We start from the raw sequence: 27,333 nt of genomic DNA on the forward strand, positions 1-27,333 counted from the left end.
GTGTTCCTCTATCCTAACCTCTTCTCTCATTCTGGACCTAGGCAACCATTAATCCACTTTTCTGTCCTCTGTGAATTTGCCTACTCTGGACATTTCATATAATGAAATCATACTGTGCGCGGTCTTTGTTGACTGCCTTTGTTCACTTGGCATGATGCTTTCTAGGTTCATGCATGTTGTAGCATGTATCATTTCTTCATTCCTTTTTATTGCCAAGTTTTATATATATATATATATATATATATGATTATACCATGTTTTATTTGTTACATTTTGATTGTTTCCACCCTTTGGCTATTATGAATAATGCTGCTATGAACATTTGTGTACAAGTATTTGTGTGGATGTATGTTTTCATTTCTCCTGGGTATGCCTAGGAGTGAAACTGCTGAGTTGTAACAACTCTTATGGTTAGCCTTTCGAGGAACTGACAGACTGTTTCCCAAAGCAGCTGCACCATTGTACAAATTTACCAACAGTATAAGAGGGTGTCATTTTCTCCCTATCGTTGTCAACACTTGCTATTATCTGTCATTTTTATTTTAGTCATCCTATTGGATATGAAGTGCTACCTCCTTGTGGTTTTCATTTTTGCATTTCCTTTGTGACTAATGATGCCAGCCAAGCACCTTTTCATGACCTTACTGGCCATTTAAATATCTTTATTCAAGAAACATCTACTCAGAATATTTGGCCATTTTTAAATTGGGATTCTATCAGGGCACCTGGGTGGCTCAGTCAGTTGAGCGTCCGACTTAGGCTCAGATCATGATCTCACAGCTCATGAGTTCGAGCTCGGCGTCGGGCTCTGTGCTGACGGCTCAGAGCCTGGAGCCTGCTTTGGATTCTGTGTCTCCCTCTCTCTCTGCCCTCTCCTACCCACTCTGTCTCTCTTTCTCTCAAAAATAAACAAACATTAAGAAAAAAATTTTTTAATTGGGGTTTTATCATTTTATTGTTGAGTTGCAGGAGTTCTTTATATATTTTAGATCCAAATCCTTTATCAAATAGCTATTAATCCATTTAGATAACAACTGATAATAGTAGTTAACATTTATATATCATATTTATTATGTGTTAGTCACTATGATTTTAATCACAACACAAGAAAGTAAGTTTAAAGGTTACAAAAAAGACTAAATCAACGTGAATATTTTGACCATATATGCAATTTAATTTGAAAACAGCGCAAGCATTGTTTAAGATTCAAGTATGACTTACTCTGCCACGTTCAACTTGTGTGGTCAACATTACAACCATGGAGGAGCCTTGTTCCCAAGTCATCTGCCAAAAATCTGTACAAGTGTGTGGTAATGGCCCTTGACAAGCAATATACTGATTTATAATGCTAGAAGAAGGGATTTCCATCTAAAAAGAAAAGGACACAAAACTAAAAGTCTTTTACATTATTACTTTTTACTGTGATCAAGTATATGAAAATCATCCACTAAATAATAACTGAATACAACTGATCTCAAAAAGCTGCAAAGTCAATAAAACTTTATTAACAATTTCTTTATCTATAGAAGAAATTTCTCAGTAGTTTTATACATATTTATCTTTTAAGTATTGGGAATAAAAATTAAAATATTTTCCAAAGCACTCTTGTGGGCTTAAGAGCAGCTTTACAGAAAACCCTGCTTTAGAGGAAGAGACTTGCTACAGAAATAAAAAATATTTGTCTCTAAACAGCTTACAGGTAAAATTTGCAAGAAGCAAAAATTCTGCCGTTTGTTTTAGTTCAGACTTTACAAATAATACACACTATATAACATATATACATTATACTATATAACATATATAAGAAATATACACACACATACAATAGAAAAAGATAGTAAAAATATTTTAAATTAATTATTTTTAAGAAGAAGTAAGATCGTGAGTATTCGGGGAGGATTATCATCCTACTACATTTTGAGACTTCATTAAAAAAGAAGAAAAGGTGACACACGCACATGGCACTGGAAGAATACTAAAGGGTGAACAGAAAAAGAGGTCTCACTCTCTTCCCAGCCTCTGGTTCACACCCAGAAGAACAATCGTTTTTGCTAATTTCTTTATTTTTTTAATTAAAAAAAATTTTAATGTTTTTTTATTTTCGAGACTGAGAGGAGACAGAGTGTGAGCGGGGGAGGGGCAGAGAGAGAGGGTGACACAGAATCCAAAGTAGGCTGTAGGCTTTGAGCTGTCAGCACAGAGCCCGCCGCAGGGCTCGAACCCACAAACTGTGAGATCATGACCTGAGCCAAAGTTGGACGCCCAACCAACTGAGCCACCCAGGTGCCCCTCTTTTTTAATTTAAAAAAAATTTGTATTTATTTTTGAGGGGGCGGGCAGAGAGGCAGAAAGAGAGGGAGAGAGAGAGAATCTCAAGCAGGCTCTGCACTGTCAGCACAAAGCCCGATGCAGGGCTTGAACTCATAAACCATGAGATCATGATCTGAGCTGAAACCAAGAGTCAGACACTTAAACCGACCGAGTCACCTAGGAACCCCTCTAATTTCTAAAATATCCAGAGACACTCTATAAATAACACACAAATGTACATGCAGAAGTCTTTGTTTTCTGGAAGACATAAAATGTGGCTTACAATGTTGTTCTGTGTATCTTGTTTCTTTTCCCACTTTATCATTGAGATCATGTCAGATTAGTACATAAAACTTCATTCTTTTTAATGGCTCTACTGTATAAATATACCATAATTTATTTAACAAACATTTAAGTTGCTGCTAATGTATTTGTTACCATAAACAAGACTGCACTGAGTTATTTTTATAAACCTAACATTTTTGTTAGTTACCTCTCCAAAGAGGTTGTACCTATTTATACTTCCACCAACAACGTATCAGGGATGCTTTTTCCCTGAGAGTCTCTTTAATATACTGCTGATCCCTCACACACAATTTTGAAACTCCCAGTGCTCTGAAGTGTAAGTTTGTCCTTTGTTTGGTACATCTGACCTAAGTTGGACTCATTTGACAACAATATCTGACCTGAGTTAATCTAAGATTATTTACAGTCTTTAGGAGTACCACTCAGTGGGAATATCCATGTTTCCCATTGAGTATCAACGCATTCATTACAGGGTAATGTCACATAGTCTACTAGGGATGTTACTTATTACAGTATTTGGTATAGGCACTGAATAAACTTTCAAAAATCCAAAAAATTACGAATCCCAAAGTCTATTTGGCCCCAAGATTTCAGATAAGGGATACACACTTGTATATGATATTATCACACTTTTTGATATTTCAATCTAATCGGTGAAAAATAGTAATCCCTTGCAGTTTTGATTTGTACTTTTCTTTCTGTGAGTTAAGTTTAGATGAGTGTCTAAACTTAGAAAAAATTTTCCCTCTCTGATTTTAAATAATTCTCATACATTTCCTCCAAGTAGTTTCACCATTCCATTTTTACATTTATATTTTCATATATCTAAAATATGGTATACAAAAAGTGAGGAAGTAGGTGAAGCATTTATAGATAAAAAATATTTCTGAACTATTCTATTCCACTGCTCTATATGCATGTTAATATACCAGTACCAAACTATTTTTGGTAAGGTTTATTTATTTTGAGAGAGAGTGTGAGCGAACACGTGCACAAGTGGGGGAAGGGCTGACAGAGAGACAGAATCCCAGGCAGGTGCCCCAGTATCAAATTATTTTTTAACATTTGTATTTTAATATTTTTCAATACCTGAAACTGTTAATATTCTCTCAAATATAAAAGGAACCTCAAAGTTTAGGGATGCCTGGGTGGCTCAGTTGGTTAAGTGCCTGACTCTTGATTTTGGCTCAGGTCATGATCTCATGGTTTGTGAGTTTGAGCCCCGCATCGGGCTCTGGGCTGATAGCACAGTTGGGATCCTCTCTCTGTCTCCTTCTCTTTCTGTCCCTCCCCCCGCCGCCGGCCTCATGCACACTCTCTTTCTCTCTCTCAAAATAAATAAATATTTGGGGGGAAAAAATGAACCACAAAATTATAGTCCGTCTTATTCCGAATGACAAAGGCACAATAAAAATAAACTTACGTTTATATAATTTGCATTGATATAGTCTTCATTACCCTTTAAAATGACCCGTGTAGCATCATCTGAAAAAAATTTAAAAGAAAGAACGTTTTAATAAAGCTATGCTACAAAGATTGAACTTAATAAACAGAGATAGTAGATACTTACAAGGCGAAATATCTCTGTATCTATTTTTGGAAATATTCTGAGGTAATTTGGCACAAGACATTGTCATTCCAGGTTTTTTCCGATATAGTTGCTTTAAAAAAAAAAAAAAAAAGAGCTTAAGATGAGTTCAGCAGGCCATTAAGAGGTTCTGTTTTGTTTTTCAGACTTATTTCTATGCAAAAAACAAACAGGTTTTCTTCCTTAGGATATCTCAACCGTACAATGATGTATGTACCTTAGGCTAGTAGGGTATTGAACCAAATTTGCAAAGCTGAATTCTGTGCAATTTCTCATGAGACTTATATACCATTTTCATTTAGTTTGGAGATGTTTACACAGTATATGAACCAAGAACTTCTCAAAAGAAAAACTGACCTACCCTAAATGATTTACAGTCACAAATGGTTTATAGTCAATCATCAATAACACATACTTTAGAACAACAAATATTAATGATGACCAATTAGACAGACAAAAAGTAGAGAAGGATTAAATATGACTAGGTACAAAAATTCTTTTTCTTTAACTCAGAATTTTTAGCTCCACCATAGACTATCTTTACCCGTTACCTTTCATAAAAAGAGCTATATAATTACAGGAAAAAATTTAGTTTGAAGACATACGCATAAAATCTCCTTATTCTTCTCTTTTAACAGATTATTATGTCACCACAGCTAGCATTTTGCAAGAAATGTTTAAAACTATGGATTTTAGAACATTTTTTAAGTCAATTATTTCTCAGAATATCATTTTAGTTTATACATTATAAATGATAGATTAGGTAGTTAGGAAACCATGAAATTAATTTAAAAATATGGCCCAACATCCTTTCCATACAATAGTACTTACATCAAATTGCGTCAGGACTGTTCCAGTGATAAGCCCCTCAGCTAGCTGGATCATTGACTCCCGCAGGGAATGGTCATCCTGATGGACGCTATCTAGTGGGGCTTTCTCAGGAATGTACTGGAAGTCTGGTTCATTTTCTAGCTTTTCTTCCACTACATCATATACAGCTAAAAAAAAGCCACACACACAAAAAAAAAAAGCCACATGGAAATCTTAATGAATTGGCAAGAATTTACCAGATGTGTTCTTTAATTTTGTGTCAGGAAAAAGAATTCATCAGATCTCAGTCCGGTGCCACTGCATAAGGGACAGAGAGTGGCTGTGAAGTTGAACCTTGTTGTACCTTTAGGGAAAAGAAATGTTCCCGGGCATACTGCTGAAAATGCCTGTAACTTCAAGAGGAGCTGCCAAGATAGCAGCTCAGAACAGACCTGCCCTTAAATTGTGGGGCCTAGAACAAAAGTAGAAACAGGGACCTATATACTATACACCCACATATGAGACGATACAAATAACCTGAATAGAGTGCTAAACAAAATCCGTTCTATCCTCTTTCCTTGAAACATCTACAAAACCTAGGAGGGCAGAATCCACTGTCACAATAGAAGGAAGAGAGCCAGAACCTAGACTCCGGCCTGGAGCCCACCCTACTTCTTTTCCTACCCTAAGCTCCATTCTTAGCTTGGGGGCCTATGAACATATGTGTGAACATACCAGCCCATATGAAGCTTGTTCTCCACTCCTCTGCAAATTGCTGCCTCTTAGCTATCCTGCTGGCCCAGTGGTACATATACCATGTGATCTATCCCAGGGAGAATGGACCTAGGGAAAATGGCCACACTGTAAGTGGCATCAGAGCTATATGGACAGAGAACTAAAGGTTAAAAAGAAGTGTCTAGAAAAGAAGGCACAGTCATAGGTGATAGACTGGTATGCCCCCCTGGTCCTGCAAAATCCTAACCCCCACAGACAAGGGCAAAGCTGAAAGAGAGCCAGAGTAGAACCAAGCTAGTGGCTTCTTTTACCCATGCCTAACAGGTCTGGTTCCTGTTCAGATGTGTGCACTTCTGAGAAGAAAAAATTTCTGAAATAAGGAATGAAAAGAAAAAAAAAAATATATGAATGTATTCTAAGAAGAAATGAAATCTAAAGGGGAGAAAACCTACAAAAACAAGTTGTTTGTCTTTCTGGTATTTTTTATAAACATAGTTTTAAATTTTGATGTTATTTTAAATAAAAAGGGACATGACAGAGTCATGCTGAAAGTAAATACAAGTCCCAGTCTAGATTTTGACAATAAAACAACAGAAAGGTCTTTTACCAAGAACTAAGCCATAGATGGTTTCCTCTCCTATTTTATTTTATTTTTTGTTTTGTTTTGTTTTTATGTTTATTTATTTTTGAGAGAGAGATAGAGTGTGAGCAGGGGAGGAGCAGAGAGAGAGAGACACACACACAGATCCAAAACAGGCTCCCAGCTCTGAGCTGTCAGCACAGAGCCCGATGTGGGGCTCAAACTCATGAATGATGAAATCATGACCTGAGCCGAAGTCGGACGCCCAACCAACTGAGCCACCCATGCACCCCGTTCCTCTCTTAAAGTATGAATGAAGTGATTTAGAATTGCAAAAAGGCTATGACTTTCCCATTAAATGGAATTTTGTTCATATTCTGGTTCTATACAAGTCATGAAATTTGTAAGCAGATAACTGAATATCTTGGTGTCAAAGTGTCTTCAACTATAAAATAAAGATAATTCACGTATCTCACTGGCTGGCTGCAAAGATTAAAAGAGAATATATAAAATAGCCCAGGTGCAGAACTTACTATTAAGTTCTTTAGGAGCTGTTATCAAGAGAAAACACAACAAGCAAAACTGAGGAAATATTATTATTCTTAGTATAAAATTTAAGTTGCATTATGTGACAGAAAATGCCTAGTAATGAATCACCTAAATATCAGGACTAAATGCATGTGTTCCTTGAAAAGTCAAAATAGAATGTTCTGTTGAAGTCCTCTGAATTTTCTTAGAAAGCCAATTCTAGACAATGAATGCAAAAAACAAAGTAGACAAGAATGAAAATGCCTGTTTGTACCCAAGAGACAAAATGAGTGTTTTGTATATCTTTTTCTTTTCTTTTTTTTTTTATTTTTGTATTTTTCTTTTTTAAAGAAACTCTCATGGAAAACTCTGCAGGGTTGGGTGTGGTGGTGGTGATAGGGGAACGGGTCGAGTTCTAACTACATTTTACTTCTTTATGGTAAATATTCAACAACTGGTAGCAAGGCATTAACCAACAATTACTCTTGTGGCTAAAACTGTGGTTAATGATGAACTGTTCAGAACAAAACTAGAATATTTATAATGCTGGGATACAGGCATATAAGAATTTTTCTCAGAGGAGACTGATAAAGTGTAGCAGGCACTTGAAACAGTGCAATAAACTGAAGAAAGGAGGAGGGTTTCTTGCCAAAAACTTAAGGAAGGGGGATTTAATTTATTCTGCATTAAATTTATTCTGCATAGCACAAAGGGACAGAATTAGGAACAAAGAGACTGAAAGAAGACAGATTTTTAGTTCAATTAATAGTTCAAGCTACCCAAAGGGAAGATGAACTGCTTCAGGAGCCACTGAATGCCACACACTGGCAGGATGATTTTGAGGCTATCGTAGAGGAAACTCAAACCATCAGCAAAGGAGCTAGAGAGTATGGTATTAAGGTTTCTCTAAACCTGGAACTGTGGTTATGAATTAACAAGCCAGCTGTCCAGACAAGGAGATGACATGATTAGGCTACTGGCATTGTCCGCCACAAACACAGACAGGATTTTTCAAAATGCTCTAACTGTAGCTTGTTACAGTTTTCTAAAAGTGGTTCAAAACGGGCTCTTGAGTTAAGATGGCAGAGTAGTATGGGGACCCTGAGCTTGTCTCGTCCCTGAAATGCAGGTGGATCAGTATCAAGCCATTTTGAACACCTAGGAAATTGATCTGCAGACGAACACAACAATCTGCATAATATGAGCCGTAGAACTTGGCAGGTATATGGTGTGGAGAGGTGAACTGGGGGAGAGAAAAACTGCAGAGCCACTGTGGGTAGAAAGCGATCTTTGTGGACAGAAGACAGAGAGAGAAAGGGGGAGAATACAGTGCTTAGGGATTGCACAAGCAAAGTACTGTTCCTGACAGTAGCTGGAAAGAAAAAGAGAGTGAAAACACTCGCAGGGGACTGGACCAAAAAAAAAAAAAAAAAAAAAAAAATCTGTTCCCCAAAACCACTGATGGGGAGAAAGGAGAGGATTTTAATACCACCACTGTTCTATAAACAGTGGAGTGCAGAGTCTGATGGTCTGAAGCTCAGGGCCTGGCGGTGCTCTGGTGAGGAAGCAGGGTGAATCTTCAGGAGCAGGCAGCACAGTCTGAGGGGTCCATGTGCCACACAGGGAGAAGCGGTTCACCTGATTGAAGTGCATTTGGTAGAGGCCATACAACCTTCCCTTGGGCCAACGAGGTTTACTGATATTGGAACAAAGATGCCAGAGGTCACCAAAACCTGGTGTCGGCTGTGTGTTGTGATTTACCATAAACCCTGAGACTCTGCTGCTGTGCAAATGTTTTCTGGGATGAGCTGGTACCTGGCCATTGCTCGGTGAGACCCTCCCCCAGAGAGTCTAAGCAGATCCAAGCTGCTGGGGGTCTCCAAAGTGTGGGATTTTGAAACACAGCACCATCTGAGATAAAACCCTGGAGGGAGGTTACCACCAGGCAGGCAAACAGCTTAGACATGGTCAACGTAGAGGAAGGGAGCATACAGAAGCCTGAGACAAAGAAGGGGTGCTGGTGTGCAGGTTGGTGACGGCACAAAGTTTCTGTGCTAGAGACTAAGGAGTTGGGTTAGGCCATTTGCAATTTTTGTTCGTGCACTTCCATGGATCGACCCCACTAAGCTGAGCAGCGCCACCAAGTGGAGAATGGAGCCGTTACACCAAGCACCAACCACCTGTGCCATCCAGGCATATCCCCCAGAAGACCAGCACACATCCTTTCCACCTGCTTATTAGTCTATGGACTATAGTGTGCTGTAAAGTTTCAGATCTACAGGAAAATGAATGTAATATCATTTGGGTCTTGTTCTGTTGGCTGGTTCATTTATTTGTTTTCATTGTTTCTGCTTTTCCTTATGTTGTTTTGTTTTTTTCTCTCTTTTCTTCCTTGGATACAGAAAGAGCAAATTCTTCCTTATTTTTTTAAAATTTTTATTCTATTTTATTATTTAAAAAAATTTAAAATTTTTCCCTTTCTCTTTATTACCTATTCTATCAAGCTTCTCTCAACAAACAGACCGAAACACACGTAAGATCTAAATTTTGATTTTTTTGGTTTCATTTTAAATCTTTATTTTATTAATTTTTTTCTTCCTCCAAAATGACAAGATGGAGGAATTCACCCCAGAAGAAAGAACACGAAGAAATGATTACCAGAGATTTAATCAACGCAGATGTAAGTAAGATGTCTGAACAGAATTCAAAACCACAATTTTATTACTAGCTGGGGTTGAAAAATGCATAGAAGACACAAGAGAATTCCTTTCTGCAGAGATTAAAGAACTAAAATCTAATCAGGCAAAAATTAAAAATGCTATAAACCGAGATGTAATCTTGAATGGATGCCGTCATGGCAAGGATGGATAAAGCAGAGCAGCAAAACAGCGTTACAGAAAATAAAATTATAGAAAATAGTGAAGTAAAAAAAAAAGAGGGAAACAAAGGCAAAAAGATTGCAATACGAGACTTAGAGAACTCAGTGACTTATTAAAAAGTAACAACATTGGAATCATAGGAGTCCCAAAAGATGAAGAGAGAGAAAAGGGGGCAGAAAGTATTATGTAAGCAAATTATAGTGGAAAACTTTTCCTAATCTGAGAAAGGACACAGACATCAAAATCTGAGAAGCACAGAGGACTCTGATTAGATTCAACAAAAATCAACCATCACCAAGGCATATCATAGTTAAATTCACAAAATACACAGACAAGAAAAGAATTATGAAACAAACAAGGGAAAAAAGTCCTTAACCTACAAGAGAAGATAGATCAGGTTTGCAGCAGATATGTCCACAGAAACTTGGCAGGCCAGAAAGGAGTGGCAGGATGGATTCAACGTGCTTCATCAGAAAAATATGCAGCCAAGAACTCTTTATCCAGCAAGGCTGTGATTCAAAATAGAAGGGAAGATAAAGAGTTTCCCAGACAAACAAAAACTAAAGGAGTTCATGACCACCAAACCAGCCCTGCAGGAAATTTTAAGGGGACTCTTTGAGTGAAGGAAAAACAAGACCAAAAGCAACAAAGACTAGAAAGGACCAGAGAACATCACCAGAAACACCAACTCTACATGCAACACAATGGCACTAAATTCATATATTTCAATAATCACTCTAAATGTAAATGGACTAAATGCTTCAATCAAAAGACACAGGTTATCAGAATGGATAATAAAACAAGACCACCTACATGCTGCCTTCAAGAGACTGATTTTAGACCTAAAGACACCTGCAGAATGAAATTAAGGGGATGGAGAAACATCTATCGTGCTAATGGATGTCAAAACAAAGACTGTAACAAGAAATGAAAAAGGGCATTATATCATAATTAAGGTGTCTATCAACATCGCACTTACAGCAACGGACAGATCACTGAAGCAGAAAATCAACAAGGAAACAATGGCTTTGAATGACACACTGGACCAGATGGACTTAACAGATAATATTCAGAATATTTCATCCTGAAGCAGCAGAATACCCATTCTTTTCGAGTGCACATGGAACATTCTCCAGAACAGATTACATACTGGGTCACAAATAAGCCTTCAACAAGTACAAAATGATCAATATCATACCATGCGTATTTTGGGATGACAACACTATGAAACCTGAAACAACCACAAGAAAAAAATTTGGAAAGACCATGAATACTGGGGAGATTAAAGAACATCGTACTAAAGAATGAATGGGAGAGAGGGGGAGCCTGGGTGACTCAGTTGGTTAAGCATCCAACTTCAGCTCACGTCATGATCTCGTGAGTTGTTGAGTTTGGCCCCACTTTGGGCTCTGTGCTGACAGCTCAGAGCCAGGAGCCTGCTTCAGATTCTGTGTCTCCCTCTCTGCCCCTCTTCCACTCAGGCTCTATCTCTCTCCCTCTCAAAAATAAATAAATATTAAAATTTAAAAAAGGGGGGCACCTGGTGGCTCAGTCAGTTGGGCATCTGATTTCAGCTCAGGTCATGATCTCACAGTCCGTGGGTTCGAGCCCCGCATTGGGCTCTGTGCTGTCAGGTCAGAGCCTGGAGCTTGCTTTGGATTCTGTGTCTCCCTCTCTCTCTCTGCCCCTCCCCCCATTCATACTTTGTCTCTATCAAAAAATGAATAAATGTTAAAAATTTTTTTTAATTAAAAAAAGAAAGGAACAAATGGGTTAACAAAGAAATTAAAGAAGAAATTAAGAAGTACATAGAAGCCAATGAAAATGAGAACAAAAGTGTCCAAAACCTCTGTGAGACAGCAAAGGCAATCTTAAGAGGGAAGTACATAGCAATCCAAGCCTTCCTAAAGAAGGGGGAATGTCTCAAATACACAGCCTAATCATACACCTCTAAAGGAGCTGGAAAACAAATAGCAAATAAAGCCTAAAACCCAAAGAAGGGAAATGATAAAGAGCAGAAACCAAGGATATCGAAATAAAAACAAAAAACAGTACAATAGATTAATGAAAGCAGGAGCTGGCTCTTTGAAAGAATTAACAAAATTGATAAATCCCTAGCCAGATTTATCAAAAAGAGGGAAAGGACCCAAATAAAATCATGAACAAAAGAGGACAGATCACAACTGACACCACAGAAATACAAATAATAAGAGAATATTATGAGCAATTATATGCCAACAAATTGGGCAATCTGGAAAAAATGGACAAATTCCTAGAAACATATAAAGTAGAAACAGGAAAAGATAAAATTTTAACAGACCCATAACCATAAGGAAATTCAATCAGTCATCAAAAATCTCCCAAAAAACAAGAGTCCAGGGCCAGATGGCTTTCCAGGGGAATTCTACCAAACATTTAAAGAAGAGTTAATACCAATCTTTTGAAGGTGTTCGAAAGAAAGAAAGAAAATAAAGAAAAGAAAGAAAAGAAAAGAAAAGAAAAGAAAAGAAAAGAAAAGAAAGAAAGAAATGGAAGGAAAACTTCCAAACTCATTCTATGAGGCCAGCATTACCTTAATTCCAAAACCAAAGACCCCACTAAAAAGGAGAACTACAAACCAAACCAATTTCCCTGATGAATACGGATGCGAAAATTCTCAACAAGTTACTAGCAAACTGAATGCAACAATACATTAAAAGAATTACTCAAGTGGGATTTATTCCTGGGCTATAGGCCTGGTCCAAAATACACAAATCAATCAACATGATACATCACATTAATAAAAGAAAGGATAAGAACCACATGATCCTCTAGATAGGTGCAGAAAAAGTATTTGACAAAATACAGCATCCTTTCTTTTTAAAAGTCCTCAAGAAAGTAGGGATAGAAGGAACATACCTGAAGATCATAAAGGCCATGTACGAAAGACCCACAGCTAATATCATCCTTGATCAAGAAAAACTGAGAGCTTTCCCCTTAAGGTCAGGAACACGACAGGGATGTCCACTCTCACTACTATTATTCAACATAGAATTGGAAGTCCTAGCCTCAGGAATCAGACAAAAAGAAATAAAAGGCATCCAAATCGGCAGGAAGTCAAACTTTTCACTCTTGGTAGACGACATGACACTCTACATGGAAAAACCTGAAAGACTCCACCAAAAAACTACTAGAACTGATATGTGAATTCAGCAAAGGTGTAGAATATAAAGTCAATATATAGAAATCGGTTGTATTTCTATACACCAATAATGAAGCAACAGAAAGAGAAATCAAGGAATCAATCGCATTCACAATGACACTGAAAATAATAAAATACCTAGGTATAAACGTAACCAAAGAGGTGAAAGATCTGTATGCTGAAAACTATAGAAACCTTATGAAAGAAACTGAAGAAGACACAAAGAAATGGAAAAACATTTCATGCTCGTGGATTGGAAGACCAAGTATTATTAAAATGTTGATGACACCCAAAGCAATCTACATTCAACGCAATCCTTACCAAAAACTAGCATTCTTCACAAAGCTACAATAAACAATTCTAAATTTGTATGGAACCAGAAGACTCCAAATAGCAAAGTAACATTGAAAAAGAAAAACAAAACTGGAGGCATCACAATTCCAGACTTCAAGCTGTATTACAAAGCTGTGATCATCAAGACAGTATGGTATCAGCACAAAAATAGATCAATGGAAAAGAAGGGAGAACCCAGAAATGGACACACTAATGATTGGGCAACTAATCTTTGACAAAGCAGGAAAGAATATCTAATGAAAAAAACACAGTGTCTTCACCAAATGGTGTTGGGAAAACTTGACAGTGACATGGCAAAAGACCTGGACCATTTCTTACACCATATACAAAAATAAACTCAAAATAGATGAAAGACCTAAGTGTGAGACAGGAAACCGTCAAAATTCTAGAAGACAAACAGGCAGCAACTTCTTCGTAGATGTCTCCAGAGGCAAGGAAAATGAAAACAAAAATGAACTACTGGGACCTCATCAAGATAAAAAGCTTCTGCACAGTGAAGGAAACAATCAACAAAACTAAAAGACAAGCAACCAAATGGGAGAAGATATTTGCAAATGACATATTGGATAAAGGGTTAGTATCCAAACTCTATAAAGAACTTATCAAATTCAACTTGCTGCCGCCCCAGAATAATCCAATTAAGAAATGGACAGAAGACATGAATAGACACTTTTCCAAAGAAGACATCCAGATGGCTAACAGACACACGAAAAGATGTTCAACATCACTCATCACCAGGGAAATACATATCAAAACCACAATGAGATACCACCTCACACTGGTCAGAACGGCTAAAATTAACAACTCAGGAAACAACAGATGTTGGCAAGGATGTGGAGAAAGGGGAACCCTTTTGCACTATTGCTGGGAATGCAAACTGGTGCAGCCACTATGAAAAATAGTACGGAGGGTCCTCAAAAAATTAAAACTAGAACTACCCCAAGACCCAGTAATTGCACTAGTAGGTATGTACCCAAAGGATACAAAAACGCTGATTTGAAGGGGCACATTCACCCCAATGTTTATAGCAACACAATCAACAATAGCCAAATTATGGAAAGAGCCCAAACGTCCATCGACTGACGAATGGATAAAGAACATGTGGTATGTACGTGTCTGGGTGTGTATAATGGAATATTAGTGATCAAAAAGAATTAAATCTTGCCATTTGCAACAATGTGGAGGGAACTAGAATGTATTATGCTAAGCGAAATAAGTCATTCAGAGAAATAAATATATGATTTCACTCATATGTAGAATTTAAGAAACAAAACAGATGAACACAGAAGAAGGGAAGGAAAAATAAGATAAAAACAGAGAGGGAGACAAACCAGAAGAGACTCTTAAATAGAAAGAACAAATTGAGGGTTGCTGGGAGGGTGTGGGGTGCGAGGATGGGCTAAATGGGTGATGGGCATTAAGGAGGGCACTTGTTGGGATGAGCAATGGGTGTTACATTTAAGTGATGAATCACTAAATTCTACTTGTGAAACCATTACTACACTGTATGTTAACTAACTTGGATTTAAAAACTAACTTGGATTTACTTTTAAAAAAAGTAAATAAAAGTGGTTCAAAATATACTCATTTATTTAACAAGTATTTACTGTGTACCGACCACTACTAGGGCAACTGAGGGAAGAGGGAGGCCTTTTTAGCTATGGTAGTCAGAAGAGAAGGATTTTCTGGGGAAGACATCTGAGCAGAGACCTGAATGAAGATATAAATCATAGAAAAATCAAGAAGAGCATCTTAGGCAGAAGGAATTTTTATTTATTTATTTTTTTCAATATATGAAATCTATTGTCAAATTGGTTTCCATACAACGCCCAGTGCTCATCCCAAAAGGTGCCCTCCTCAATACCCATCACCCACCCTCCCCTCCCTCCCACCCCCCCATCAACCCTCAGTTCGTTCTCAGTTTTTACGAGTCTCTTATGCTTTGGCTCTCTTCCTCTCTAACCTTTTTTTTCTTTCCTTCCCCTCCCCCATAGACTTCTGTTAAGTTTCTCAAGATCCACCTAAGAGTGAAACCATATGGTATCTGTCTTTCTCTGTATGACTTATTTCCCTTAGCAAAACACTCTCCAGTTCCATCCACGTTGCTACAAAGGGCCATATTTCATTCTTTCTCATTGCCACGTAGTACTCCATTGTGTATATAAACCACAATTTCTTTATCCATTCATCAGTTGATGGACATTTAAGCTCTTTCCATAATTTGGCTATTGTTGAGAGTGGGCAGAAGGAATTTTTAAAAAGCCAGCACAGAACAGAGGAGAGTGAGCAAAGCTGTGTGGTAGACAAGGGGCCAAGAACTGAATCCTACCACAAGTGTGAATGCAAGCCACTTTGAGCAGTAAACTGTCATGGCATGATTTGTTTTTTAAAAGCCCGCTCTGGTTGCTGCGTCTAGTAACAAAAGTAAGAAACAATAAAAATATCCAGTGCTACATAGAGTACTCACCATTAGGTCGAACCAGAAGTACGAGTTCCCCAGAATGTCTCTCGCAGCTAGCTTTAATAAATAGGACAACTTGATCATGGGTATGTTCTGCAATGTCCCGACCGTTGATCAGTACAACTTGGTCCCCTTCATTCAATCGAGGGACACAGAGGTCAGCCTGTAATGTAACATAAATAAAATTTCAGGTGTGTACATGGCTTTCTGAAAGTAAAGCACAGGAATTTATTTTTATAGACACTACAGCAGGAGAACAAAAACTATATGTAGAACGGCATCCATCCATTTACTCATCTGTTTGCAAGAAGTAGAAATCTGGCTTTCCCATGAAGCTACTACCTTTTTTTCTTTTTCTTTTCAACAACTTCTTCCTTGATGTCCTATTATACGCCTAGATACACAGATAAGACTATGCCTCAAGGTGCATAGATACAGGCAGCCCTCACTTTGCATGGTCCAGATACGTACAAATTTGTCACCACAGTACAGTTAGATAACACCCGTCTCCCAAAAAGGTTCAGATTGCAGTTGCCACGATGCATTAATTGAATAACTGCATAACGTACGAACTTGGCTACTAGCTTGTGAGTCCACAAATCACGACATAAGTAACAGACACACATCATAATCAGTGACCTATCACACATCGCTTCTTTCAAAGTCTGTTGGTGATGTGCATCTGTTATTCGGTTCACGCAGGGACAGCAAAGCAGGTACCTGTGTCACCTCCATGTCTCCCAGTGATAAACCCACGTAAATATAAAGCAGGAACTAGCCAGAAAAGTTAAAAATGCAACAAAGAAACAAAAGAGTGATAGTGCTGGAAGCAAAATGCAAATCGAATATCAACCGCTGACAGTGGAAATGCTGCTGCTGCTGCTGCTGCTGCTGCTGCGGCTACTGTTAGCCTCTAGGCATGCAGTGAAAGGAATTCAGTGAAGGCAGACTTATCAACATAAATGACGAAAGTGGCTGTGATGAGAAAGATGAAAATGTCCTAGAGGAAGTGAGGCTGGCAAAAAAGTTCTCACTAAAGGTATATTTCATAACACTGAAAATGCACAGGATGAATGCTAGAAGTGAATACAAATTTAGAAAGGATTAGGACAATTTGCCAAAGAAAGAAAAATGCTCACTCTTGTATTTTAAGTTACACGACAATAAGGGAAACAAGTTTCAACATAGTTGTGGTAAGTTTCCATCAGAAAATAGAATGCTTTCTTTATATTTCTCAGTGTTTCTGATAGTTTGAATTAGAGGATAATAAAGCACTATTAGTTTTATTATTTTTTCATCTCCCTATATATTTATAAGAGAAACTAAGAAAATTTCAATTATTTGATAAAAAATTTAAAGGTCCTAGAAATCACCATAACTTTTCCCACTGATTATCAAGATCGCTTTATACAGTGTCAGCTTGCATGGTCGTTTTTATGGTTCTGCACTACAGTGCGAAGTGACAGCGACCTGCATTTTACTGAGAAAACAAAGAGGTAATTAGGCAAAAAGAGGCAAGCACAAGCATGGACAGCATGCTCCAGGAACACAGCAATGCGAACAGATGGGCGTCAAGTCTGAAGGATGATAGGTCGGACAGAGAAGGAAATGACACGGTCGGATCTCACAAAAAAGGGACTGAAGAAATGAAAGCACTACTAGTCAAATTCATAATAATAAAAAAGTCAATAAAATCCAACAAGGTACTGTCACTAGTGGCAAGAGCAAAAGTTCTTCCTTTGCTGCTTACAAAGTGTGTGATTTTAAACACATGAAACTCTGGAAATGGAGCAGGTATCTGCTCTAATTATTTCACAGATTTGTAAAGACAGAAATGTGATGACTCAATGCAGAGCATTACAATCTAGAAAATGCAAGTTCAGAAGTAATGACCATTCTCTCTAGTCGCTCCTTTCTCTACTTCTCACAGTGGAGATGACATTCATATACTCCCTCTGTGCACTAGCACTGTGATCCTTTTGTGTGCCAACATGGTCCCTAGTTTTTGTAAATGCCTCTGCGGTACCCGAAGAGTGGTGAACTGCTCCATATCAATGGCACTGGGAGAAATGTAATGGGCTAGAGCAAAGGGTTACCCTCTTACCTTATTTGTGGACAGTACAGCTGGCAGGAAAGAGGCGGCAGTCCATGTGGTAGGAAGAGAATAGCTATGCATTTCTCTTACTGTACCTTGAATACATCCACTGATATTTCCAGTTCAGAGACTGAGGCTAATGGGGTAGTTAATCAATATGCTAGAACATGCAGAGATTAATTTTTTTGAACCCATTATCACTGACAGAAACTCTCTCATACTTAATCTGCCTTTCGTCGGGTTTATTTATAAATTTCTATTTTCATTTTTTTTTTTTTTTTTTTGTGGAAGCTGAAGCTGCATTTTATTTATCTATTTGCATTCTGATCTGGAAAGTCTAGATAAACTACATACTTATTTATTCATTTTTAAACGTTTATTTGTTTTGAGTCAGGGGCGGGGCAGGGAGGAGCAGAGAGAGAGGGAGAGAGAATCCCAAGCAGGCCCCACACTGTCAGCGCAGAGCCTGATGCAGGGCTTGATCTCACAAACTGTGAGATCATGACCTAAGCCACAATCAAGAGTCAGGATGCTTAACTGACTGAGACACTCAGGCACCCCAATAAACTACATATTTAAACGAATTTTGTTGGAGCATCAATTGCTGGCTCAAAGATAATCAGACAGAAAGAAAAACATGGTTTTAATTGGGAATTATTTTAACCATTTCAGAAGGTGTCCAATATAAAAAATAACATTAAAATATTTGAAGTCCTGTTCTTTTCCCCCAATCACCTAAAATGATGTTTCCAACTGGAACACTGTGATGGTCTCTAAGAAGATAATATAAAAATGATAAGTTTCTATTGTTCTAACTTCAGCCAATATATTTTTTAAGGCTTCCTTCTGGAAACCTCTTTCTTCCTCCCTTAACTGCTATTATGCTTCGCTGGTTTTGTTTTTTCCATCCACCTTTCTTGTCTCTCATTCTCTGCCTTTGGGGAACTTTTGTGTCTTCTCTTATCTTTTAAATGTGGTGTTTTCTAACTGCGACTTTTTTTAAATTTTAAAGGTAGGCTCTCCACGAGATGTGGGGCTTGAACTCATGACCTGAGATCAAGAGTCACACGCCCTACTGACTGAGCTAGTGAGGTGTCCTTCAGCCAATATTTATGGGACATAGCTCTACACGGCAGATAGGGAAAATTATCAATAATTTGTATAGCCTAAAAAGAAAATTTAGAGTCACAGAATTTTGTTCAGAAATAAACCTGTCTATATGATGTTCCCTGAACACCTCTGACTTAATTGAAAATGATCCACAGTCACTGCTCAGGAAAATTAGTATTTCTTTTATGTCATTCAGTTACTATTACAACTGGTGGATAAATAAAAAAAGATGTATTATCTTTTCTAATTACAAGAGCAACACATTCTCATTACCATGATTCAGACAACTAAAGAGAAGAATACAAAAAAAAGTGATAAATACCAATAACTCCACTACCCAGATGAAAAGCTATTAGCATTTTGAGTACGTTTCCAAACTTTTTAAATTTTTAAAAAATGTTTATTTATTTTTGAGAGACAGAGAGACAGAGTGTGGGCAGGGGAGGGGCAGAAAGAGAGGGAGACACAGAATCCAAAGCAGGCTCCAGCCTCCGAGCTGTCAGCACAGAGCCTGACATGGGGCTCGAACCCATGAACCACAAGATCATGACCTGAGCTGAGTCAGACACTCAACCAACTAAGCCACCCAGGCACCCCTATTTCCCAAAATTTTAAAGCACTAACTCACATTTAAAAAAACTGGATCAAACATACATGGGGAGCAATAATACACATTTTCTATGACACCATTTTATGAACCTATTTCCATACTTATATAGAACTACATCATCTATCATTTCAATAGCTGTAAAGCAGCACGTAATTTATTTCACCAACTTCAATGATGTACGTTTTACCACCACCCCAATCTTTATTATAAACAATATTACAATGAACTTCCTTACATATCCTTTGTTCCCTAGTCCAACTGCTTCATTACCGGCAACTGCTAGAAGTGGAATCATCACGTCAAAAGATATGTATTTGACTTAAAAAAATTTTAGTTAAAATTTTTGTTTTTAGTAAAGTTCACATCACACAGCTTGAAGAAATGACTAAGTCTACGAGATTACTAAGGCAAGCAACCATTTCTTGTGTTCCTCTGTACATCCTGCTCCCCCACCCCAGTCAACACTTTAGCTACATCTTTTGTATCCATTTCAGTATCTCCAAATAACATCCTGATTTTGTTTTTCTTCAGTTTTCTATTTTAGATGTTACCTACAGATGAGAATTTAACAATCTTTCATCTCTGCATCTGCAGTCTGTCCTAAACATACATATTTCCCATTATATATATATATATATACACACACACACACACACACACACACACACACTAATAAATAATTTTGGACTATTTCCCCCATCTTTGTCCCCGGCCTTCACATGAATAGGTTCAAGAGGCATTTTATATATCATATCCCTGGCCTGTCCCCACTGACCCCAAGTGATGTGTTGAAAAGAGGACATCTGATACAAGCTGGATCTATAAAGGACTTACTTCCCAGAAGTCTGTAAACTGGACTGAGAGGTTTAATCACTCTGGGTTACTAAACTGGTAATATATAAACCTACAAGTTACCAGTAGCCCACCACATAAACTAAGAATGGTGATAGCTATACAGTTTCTCTTTCGTACAGAGTCAGGGTCATAATCATATTTGAAAGTAGAGTATGTGGTGGGAATGTTACAGGACTAACTTGAAGCTGCTACTAAGTACACGGTCTTTATTCAGCCTGTATTTTATTCAGAGGAACTAGACAGATGAGGCTGATTCCCTACAGAAACTGGTTTGCAGTGGGAGAGAAGAATGGAGCATAAAAAGAAACAGAGGTGAAAAATAGAGTCCTGATGTTTATTTTAAAGTTTTGGTTTTTTTCCCCTCCAGGTCTGACCGCATTCCTATCTTTGGGTTTTGTGAGGTACTACTATAGCTACAGGACACATTTTGTATTTATGCATAAGCCAGTGGTATTCCAGAGTATCCTGTTATTTGCAACCAACAAAGTCCTTAACAACCAGAACCAAAGGTATGCAGTGTGATATCCCTGATCAATCTTGACTGTGACCATCAAATCAATTATAAGGTTGCTGCGCAGCACCAAAAAAAAAGCCTAACTGGACTCTTTCAGGCTGCTGGTTTATATCCTGTCTGTGGACACAGAGACAGGTAAATGATAAAAGATGCTGATGGAAAACTCCTTGAAGACCATTTAGGTCAAGTAGGCAACAAGAGAAATGGGAAATTGAGGGCAATATTTGCTACATAAAAGAGCAATAAAGAGAACACACCCACAACTCATTAAGAATTGTCCTTGTGATGAGCAGAAAGTTCATGAATCCTGAAGGTCAATTAAGGGAACAGGAGGGTTCATCATAATGGGTACATACAGTGTTTTCTCAACTTCTGTTTACAATGTTTATAATACAAAGTTTAAAAACTGTCCCTATAGGGAAAAAAATCACTACTTATCATATCTATTTAAAGTCAATTTTTAAAACACAAAGTAGGCAAACAGATTACAGGTAAACAATTCTATATGAAAATACCAAACAAAAAAGCAAAACAAATACTATACCTCTGTCTCCATTTTTCTGTTTAAAGCAGTTATTTTGATAGAATCTATTAGCACTTTAGAAACTGTAGTTTCTGTAACTGAAAGTTATAAACAGCTTCTTTCCAAAAACATGGATTTAAAAAAACTCTTACACACAGGAAGTTAGAAAACTTCCCAACAACTTAAGAGATTTAGCCAACATTTGATACTTGACAAATTTTCAGAAAAGATTAATTTTTTCCCACTTATTTAAACTAATAAAAATAAAATGAGTACATGTTCTTGAAAATAGGATTTACTTGCAAGATATAGATAACTCACAGGTGTTCCTGGTGCTACTCGGGACACGATCACAGGCATCTTCTGATCATACCCTCCCTTAACAACAGAGCAAATCAGATATCAGTCAAATATTACCAAAATAGACACATCTTAATTTAAAAACTGAGTACAATGTAAATTCTAGATTACCTTCACATTGAATCCAAACCTTCCATTTTCATCAGGTTTCATTCTGATTAGAACAAGATTATCTTGTGGGATACCACCATTAGGCTTAAAGAAAAATAAATAACTTGTAATCTTCCTCACTTATAATCTCTCCTTGAAATGTATACATGAAGTATGCTTTTTGTACATTAATATTATCTACAACATACAAAAAGTCATAACTTAAATTCAAACTTTTAATTCAGGAAACTACATTGTTTTTAAAATTTTTAAAAATATTTATTTTTGAGAGAGAGAGACAAAGAGACAGAATACGAGCAGGGGAGGGGCAGAGAAAGAGACACAAAATCCAAAGCAGGCTCCAGGTTCTGAGCTGTCAGCACAGAGCCCGATGCGGGGCTCTAACTCATGAACCGTGAGTTCATGACCTGACCTGAAGTTGGACACTTAACCGACTGAGCCACCCAGGAGCCCCAGGAAAGTAAATCCTGATTACTAACTTGCAGTTACACAACTAGATACAGCCTCCTTGTCACTGCATGCTAGACTAAGTGCAAGGAGGAACAGGGGCATTATGATTTAAGTTATTACTTGCAATACCCCTAGAACCTGGCTCAAAGCTCTTCACACAACAAGTGTTCATAAGTGTTACAGGAACTCACATTCCTCCCTCTGCTTTTTAAAAACACCTTTATTGGGATACAACTCACACATTATATACACTTCATGCAAAGTGTTTAATTCAATCATTTTTACTATAGCCACAGTGTTGTAGAAACACCACTACCATTTAATTTTAAAATATTTTCAGCCCTGTCACAAAGAGATCCTGTACCTATTAGCGGTCAGTCATTTCCCATCCCTTCACCCCCCCCATTCCTTAAGTCCTATTCAACCATTAATCTATTTTCTGTCTCTTTACATTTGACTATTCTGGACATTTCATGTACATGGTCATTTGAAACTGGTTACTTTCACTGAATATGTTTTATGCGTGCTTTCAGGGTAAGTATCTGGCTAATTCTTGCTTATCCTTCAAGACACGGGTCAGAGATGCTCACTTTGGGAAGTCTTCCCTTAACCCTACAGCTGAATTAGTTATTTGTATCTCCTTCCTTATAATCACTTCTAATTATATTACCTTCAAACTGATTTCCCACTTGCTCTAGACCCAGGTCCTATTCCATACTCAAGGATACTGCTATAGCAATTAATTCTCTACTCTCCTACATTATCCATTTTCCCCACCCTTCCAAGAAATACTTTTATGTGTCCCCTTAAAAAAAATGAACTTTCTCTGGACTCCATTTCCCCATCTAGTTACGCCCCATTTGTCTCCTTCCTCTTGCTCTTAAACGTCTTTAAAGAGTTGGCCACATTTGCTGTCTCTATTCCCTCTGATCTCATCCTCTCAGAGTCATGATTTTATCTCCAATGCTCCATCAAAACTGTTCTAATTAAGTCACCAAAGAGTTTCACATTGCTAAATCCAGTGTTCAACTGTCAATCCTTGTCTTGACTTACCAGTAACATCTGACAAAGTTGGCTATTCTCTCTGTGACTTTCTTGCCATTAGTCAGTTAGCCGGTGGACTAGTTTTCTTCCTACCTTGCTGTCTGAATCTTCTCAGTGTCCTTTGCTGGTCTTCATCTCCCTAAGGCTTACATTTTGGAGAGCCAAAGACCTCCTAGAACCTCCTATTTAGTTATCGGCACACACTACACTTCCTTGGTGTTTTTTTTTCCTCTCTCGTGATTTTACATACTGTCTACATGCCATCAACCCTCAGTGTTATTATAACCCTAGCTTGGACCTTTCTCTTCAACTCCAGAATCGTATCTGTAAATGGACTTCTAGTAGCCATCTCACACTTATGTCCCAAACTGTACCCCTAATATATCACCCATACCTGCTCTACCTGCAGCCTTTTACTTCTCAGTAAACAGAAACTTCGTAAAACCTTGGTGTTCAGGCCCAAACCTTGCTGTTATCTTGGATTCCTCTTTCTCCAGCACTCCACATCCAATCCCTCAGCATATTACGTTAGTTCTGTTCTAAAACTATCCAGAATACAGCCATGTCTTCCTCCTTCCACTGCTACCATATGGATCCAAATCACCACCGCTTGCCTGGAATACTGCATGACCTCACAACCAGTATCTCTGCTTCTACCCTTTGTCTATTTTCAATACAACAGTCAGACTGACACTGTTTACAACTTAAGTGACATCATGCTGCTCTTCTCCTCACATATGACCTGTCCCTTTTGCTTCGTATCTCACTCAGGGTTAAAAAACACAATCTTTAAAGACTTTGGCTTTCTCCTGTACCTATCTCCTCTTCATTAGCTCATTTTGCTCGAGCCACACTGATTCCCTTGGTGTTCCTTGACCGTATCAGTCATATTGTTGGCTTTGTACCTTCTATTCCCTCAGCTCCCCTGATCTTCCACTAGCTATCTATCTGACTCATCACTGAGTTCATCCCTGGCTTACACCATTTAAAACTGTGGTCCTCTAATCCTGAAATTCTCTAGCCCCTTCCTTCTTTACTATTCTCCCCAGAATGTATACTAACATGCTATATATTTAGATTATTTACCTTGTTTACTGTTTATCTCGCCCTTATCCCCCAGAATGTAAGTTCCTTGAAGGTAGAATTTTTGGGTTTTTTTTTCTATTTTATTCCAATATATCCCCAAAGCCTGTAACAATGCACAATTCTTAATAATATTTGCATAAATGATTAAATAAATTAGGTTGTAGATTATTTAGTAGCGGGGACCATGTCTTGTCTTTATATTCCCACTACCCACCAAAGTACCGAGCTCATAGAAAGACCTCAGTGACTATGAATCGATAAATGAATGTATGAGTGAGTGATACAGGAGAATCACCACACAGGTATCACAAAATGCGTCACTCATTTTTGGTAAGGATTCTGATTGTTTTTGGATGTGCCTGTGGTGGTGAAGCAGTAACTGTGGGAGAACAGAGTGGCTGCTTCGTGCTCTTCAAACTTTAGACATAAGAGGGCTACCACAGAGGCGGCGACCAGGAACTTCTGGCCCTACCAATACCTGCTGCGGGTCCTCCTCTCCCTGTATCTTATTTTATTTCCTGATGTCTCCTCAAGTTTCCTGAAATATACCCATATTTGTCTGTCTTAAAACTTCTTCATGAACACAGTGTATCCCTAAAATTTACTGACAATCTCACTTTTGGTTTATTTACATCTCCTTGAGAAAGCAATGAAAATTCATAAATCAGGAGATTTGAAAAATTTACCATTTTGTTGTGGTAAAAGCATGCCCTCTAAAGGAAAAGCACCAAATGATCCATAAATACATTTTATAGAGCAGAGAGTGATCATAAAATCCAGGGACCTGCACTCAATTTCAAAAGGTTAATGAAAATGATAAAGTCCGTGCACCTGGTGAATGATATAATAAAGTTAGTGATACTTAATGGATTATTAGCATTTCTTCTAAAAGCAAGTGTTTTGCAAGACTGAAATCAACATAAATTTGTCAGGAATTAACTTCTAGAGCAATGAACATTTTAAAAATGAAGATAAGTTGAAATTCCACAATTGGGTCAATCATGGCAAAATTCATGACCAACATATGATGAAAAAAAGAAAGTACAGTAATTTAATTTACAGATAAAACATACCACAGTCTAAAAGAAATTCCATTGCAGATTAAAAAGTTCAAAGGGAGGGTGCCTGGGTGGCTCAGTTGGTTGAGCATCCAACTCTTGATTTCAGCTTGTGTCATGACCCCAGGGTAGTGGGATCAAGCCCTGGGCTGGGCTCCCCACTGAGTGTGGAGTCTACTTAAGATTCTCTCTCTCTTCCTCTCTCCCATACTCTCTCTCTCTAAATTATAAAAGTAAAAATTCAAAGAGATGTGAGAATATCTGAAGTAGGTACTTACAGTAGATTTTTCAGGGGAAGATGGAACATCAAATGTTTCATTAATATGGTTTTCCAGATCTTGTTGAGAATGTGAATAATGAATTTGGTTCCAACTGTTTTTCTTTGATTGTTTGGGTGGTAAAGCTGGAGGCTGCCCATCTCCAGGGGTCTCCTGTGATCTAGATAGGAAAAAAAGAAAAACAAATGAGTATTTTGGAAGTTGTCTCCTAGAACAGTTATTTTAAGTTTATTTATTTATTTGGAGAGAGAGAATGTGCATGTGCAGGGGAGGGACAGGGAGAGAGGGAGAGAGAGAATCCCAATCAGTCTCAACGCTGTCAGTGCAGAGCCCGCCACGGGGTTCGATCCCACAAACTGGGATATCGTGATCTGAGCCAAAATCAAGTCAGATGCTTAACCAACTGAGCCACCCAGGCACCCTAGAATTGCTATTTTAAAAGCTAAGGTAAAAAATAACATAACATAACGGTAACATAACAACACAGCTAGAGTCAAGCAACTCAAATATTTACAACATCTAGTAGAAGATAAGCTTGAAATACTGTATTTATTGGGGCACTTGGGTGGCTCAGACAGTGCAGAGCCTGTCTGGGATTCTCTTTGTCTCTCTCTCTCTCTCTCTCTCTCTCTATCTGTTCTTCCCCTGCTTGTGCTCTTTCTCTCTTTTTCAAAATAAATAAATAAACTTCAAAAAAAATTTATTTACAAGTGAAATCTTAACTTTGAAGTTTAAGTAGTACATTGAATTTCCTACTTTATCGAATCTGTAAACAATTCCACATAATAATCAAATACACTTTTTAAGTGTATCATGATAAAGATATTTACTAATCCACTGTAGCAATATATACACCTTCCAAAACACTTTTTTAAAATAAGGTTTTCAGTGGAGTCACAGGGGTAGTCAGGGAAAAGGGGAGGCAAAGAGAAATCAGAATTGAGAGTTGAGCTGTTCCACAGATAAAACACCCAATACAATCTAGAGAACTTGTGATTGGCCCAATTTATTTAGATTTTTTTTTTTAATACTTATTTTTGAGAGACAGAGTGTGAGCAGGGGAGGAACAGAAAGAGAGGGAGACAAAGAATCCGAAGCAGACTCCAGGCTCTGTCAGCACAGAGCCTGACGCGGGGCTTGAACTCACAAAGTGCGAAATCATGACCTGAGCCAAAGTCAGATGCTTAACCGACTGAGCCACTCAGGCACCCCTGGCCCATTTCTTTAGAAATAAGACACAATTCATTAAAGTAATGAACTCAATACTACACCAAAGATTGGAATCTGAGTAAGAGTACTGAGCTCACTGAGGAGACAAAACTGGGTAAAACATTGTTGGAATATACAATTTAAAAAAACAAAAATTCAATTAACATTAGGGAGCATAAGCTTCAATTTGTGGCAGCAAGAACCGATAAAAAGAGCTAGGAAGGATAGAAGACGCTTCAAGGTAAAAACGGTAGTTTTTAATGTTTATTTTTGGTGGCGGGGGGGAGGGGGGCGGTGT

The 27,333-nt window shown here is 37.9% G+C and overlaps 1 protein-coding gene across 6 annotated transcripts in view; it reads right to left on the reverse strand.

Annotated features, from left to right (window-relative positions):
* PTPN4 (protein tyrosine phosphatase non-receptor type 4) overlaps nucleotides 1-27,333 on the reverse strand; it is a 222,082-nt gene that overhangs the window by 19,200 nt on the left and 175,549 nt on the right. For all 6 annotated transcript variants that reach the window (XM_042994256.1, XM_042994252.1, XM_042994253.1 and 3 more), the window contains 8 exons: nucleotides 25,827-25,986; nucleotides 21,911-21,994; nucleotides 21,761-21,817; nucleotides 15,739-15,895; nucleotides 5,036-5,202; nucleotides 4,187-4,277; nucleotides 4,040-4,101; nucleotides 1,222-1,368 (listed from right to left, as the gene is read on the reverse strand). In XM_042994256.1, coding sequence (XP_042850190.1) covers nucleotides 1,222-1,368; nucleotides 4,040-4,101; nucleotides 4,187-4,277; nucleotides 5,036-5,202; nucleotides 15,739-15,895; nucleotides 21,761-21,817; nucleotides 21,911-21,994; nucleotides 25,827-25,986 — 925 coding nt within the window. The remainder of the gene's footprint in view (nucleotides 1-1,221; nucleotides 1,369-4,039; nucleotides 4,102-4,186; nucleotides 4,278-5,035; nucleotides 5,203-15,738; nucleotides 15,896-21,760; nucleotides 21,818-21,910; nucleotides 21,995-25,826; nucleotides 25,987-27,333) is intronic.

This window comes from Panthera tigris, chromosome C1 (assembly GCF_018350195.1).
Source record: "Panthera tigris isolate Pti1 chromosome C1, P.tigris_Pti1_mat1.1, whole genome shotgun sequence".
Lineage (NCBI taxonomy): Eukaryota > Metazoa > Chordata > Mammalia > Carnivora > Felidae > Panthera > Panthera tigris.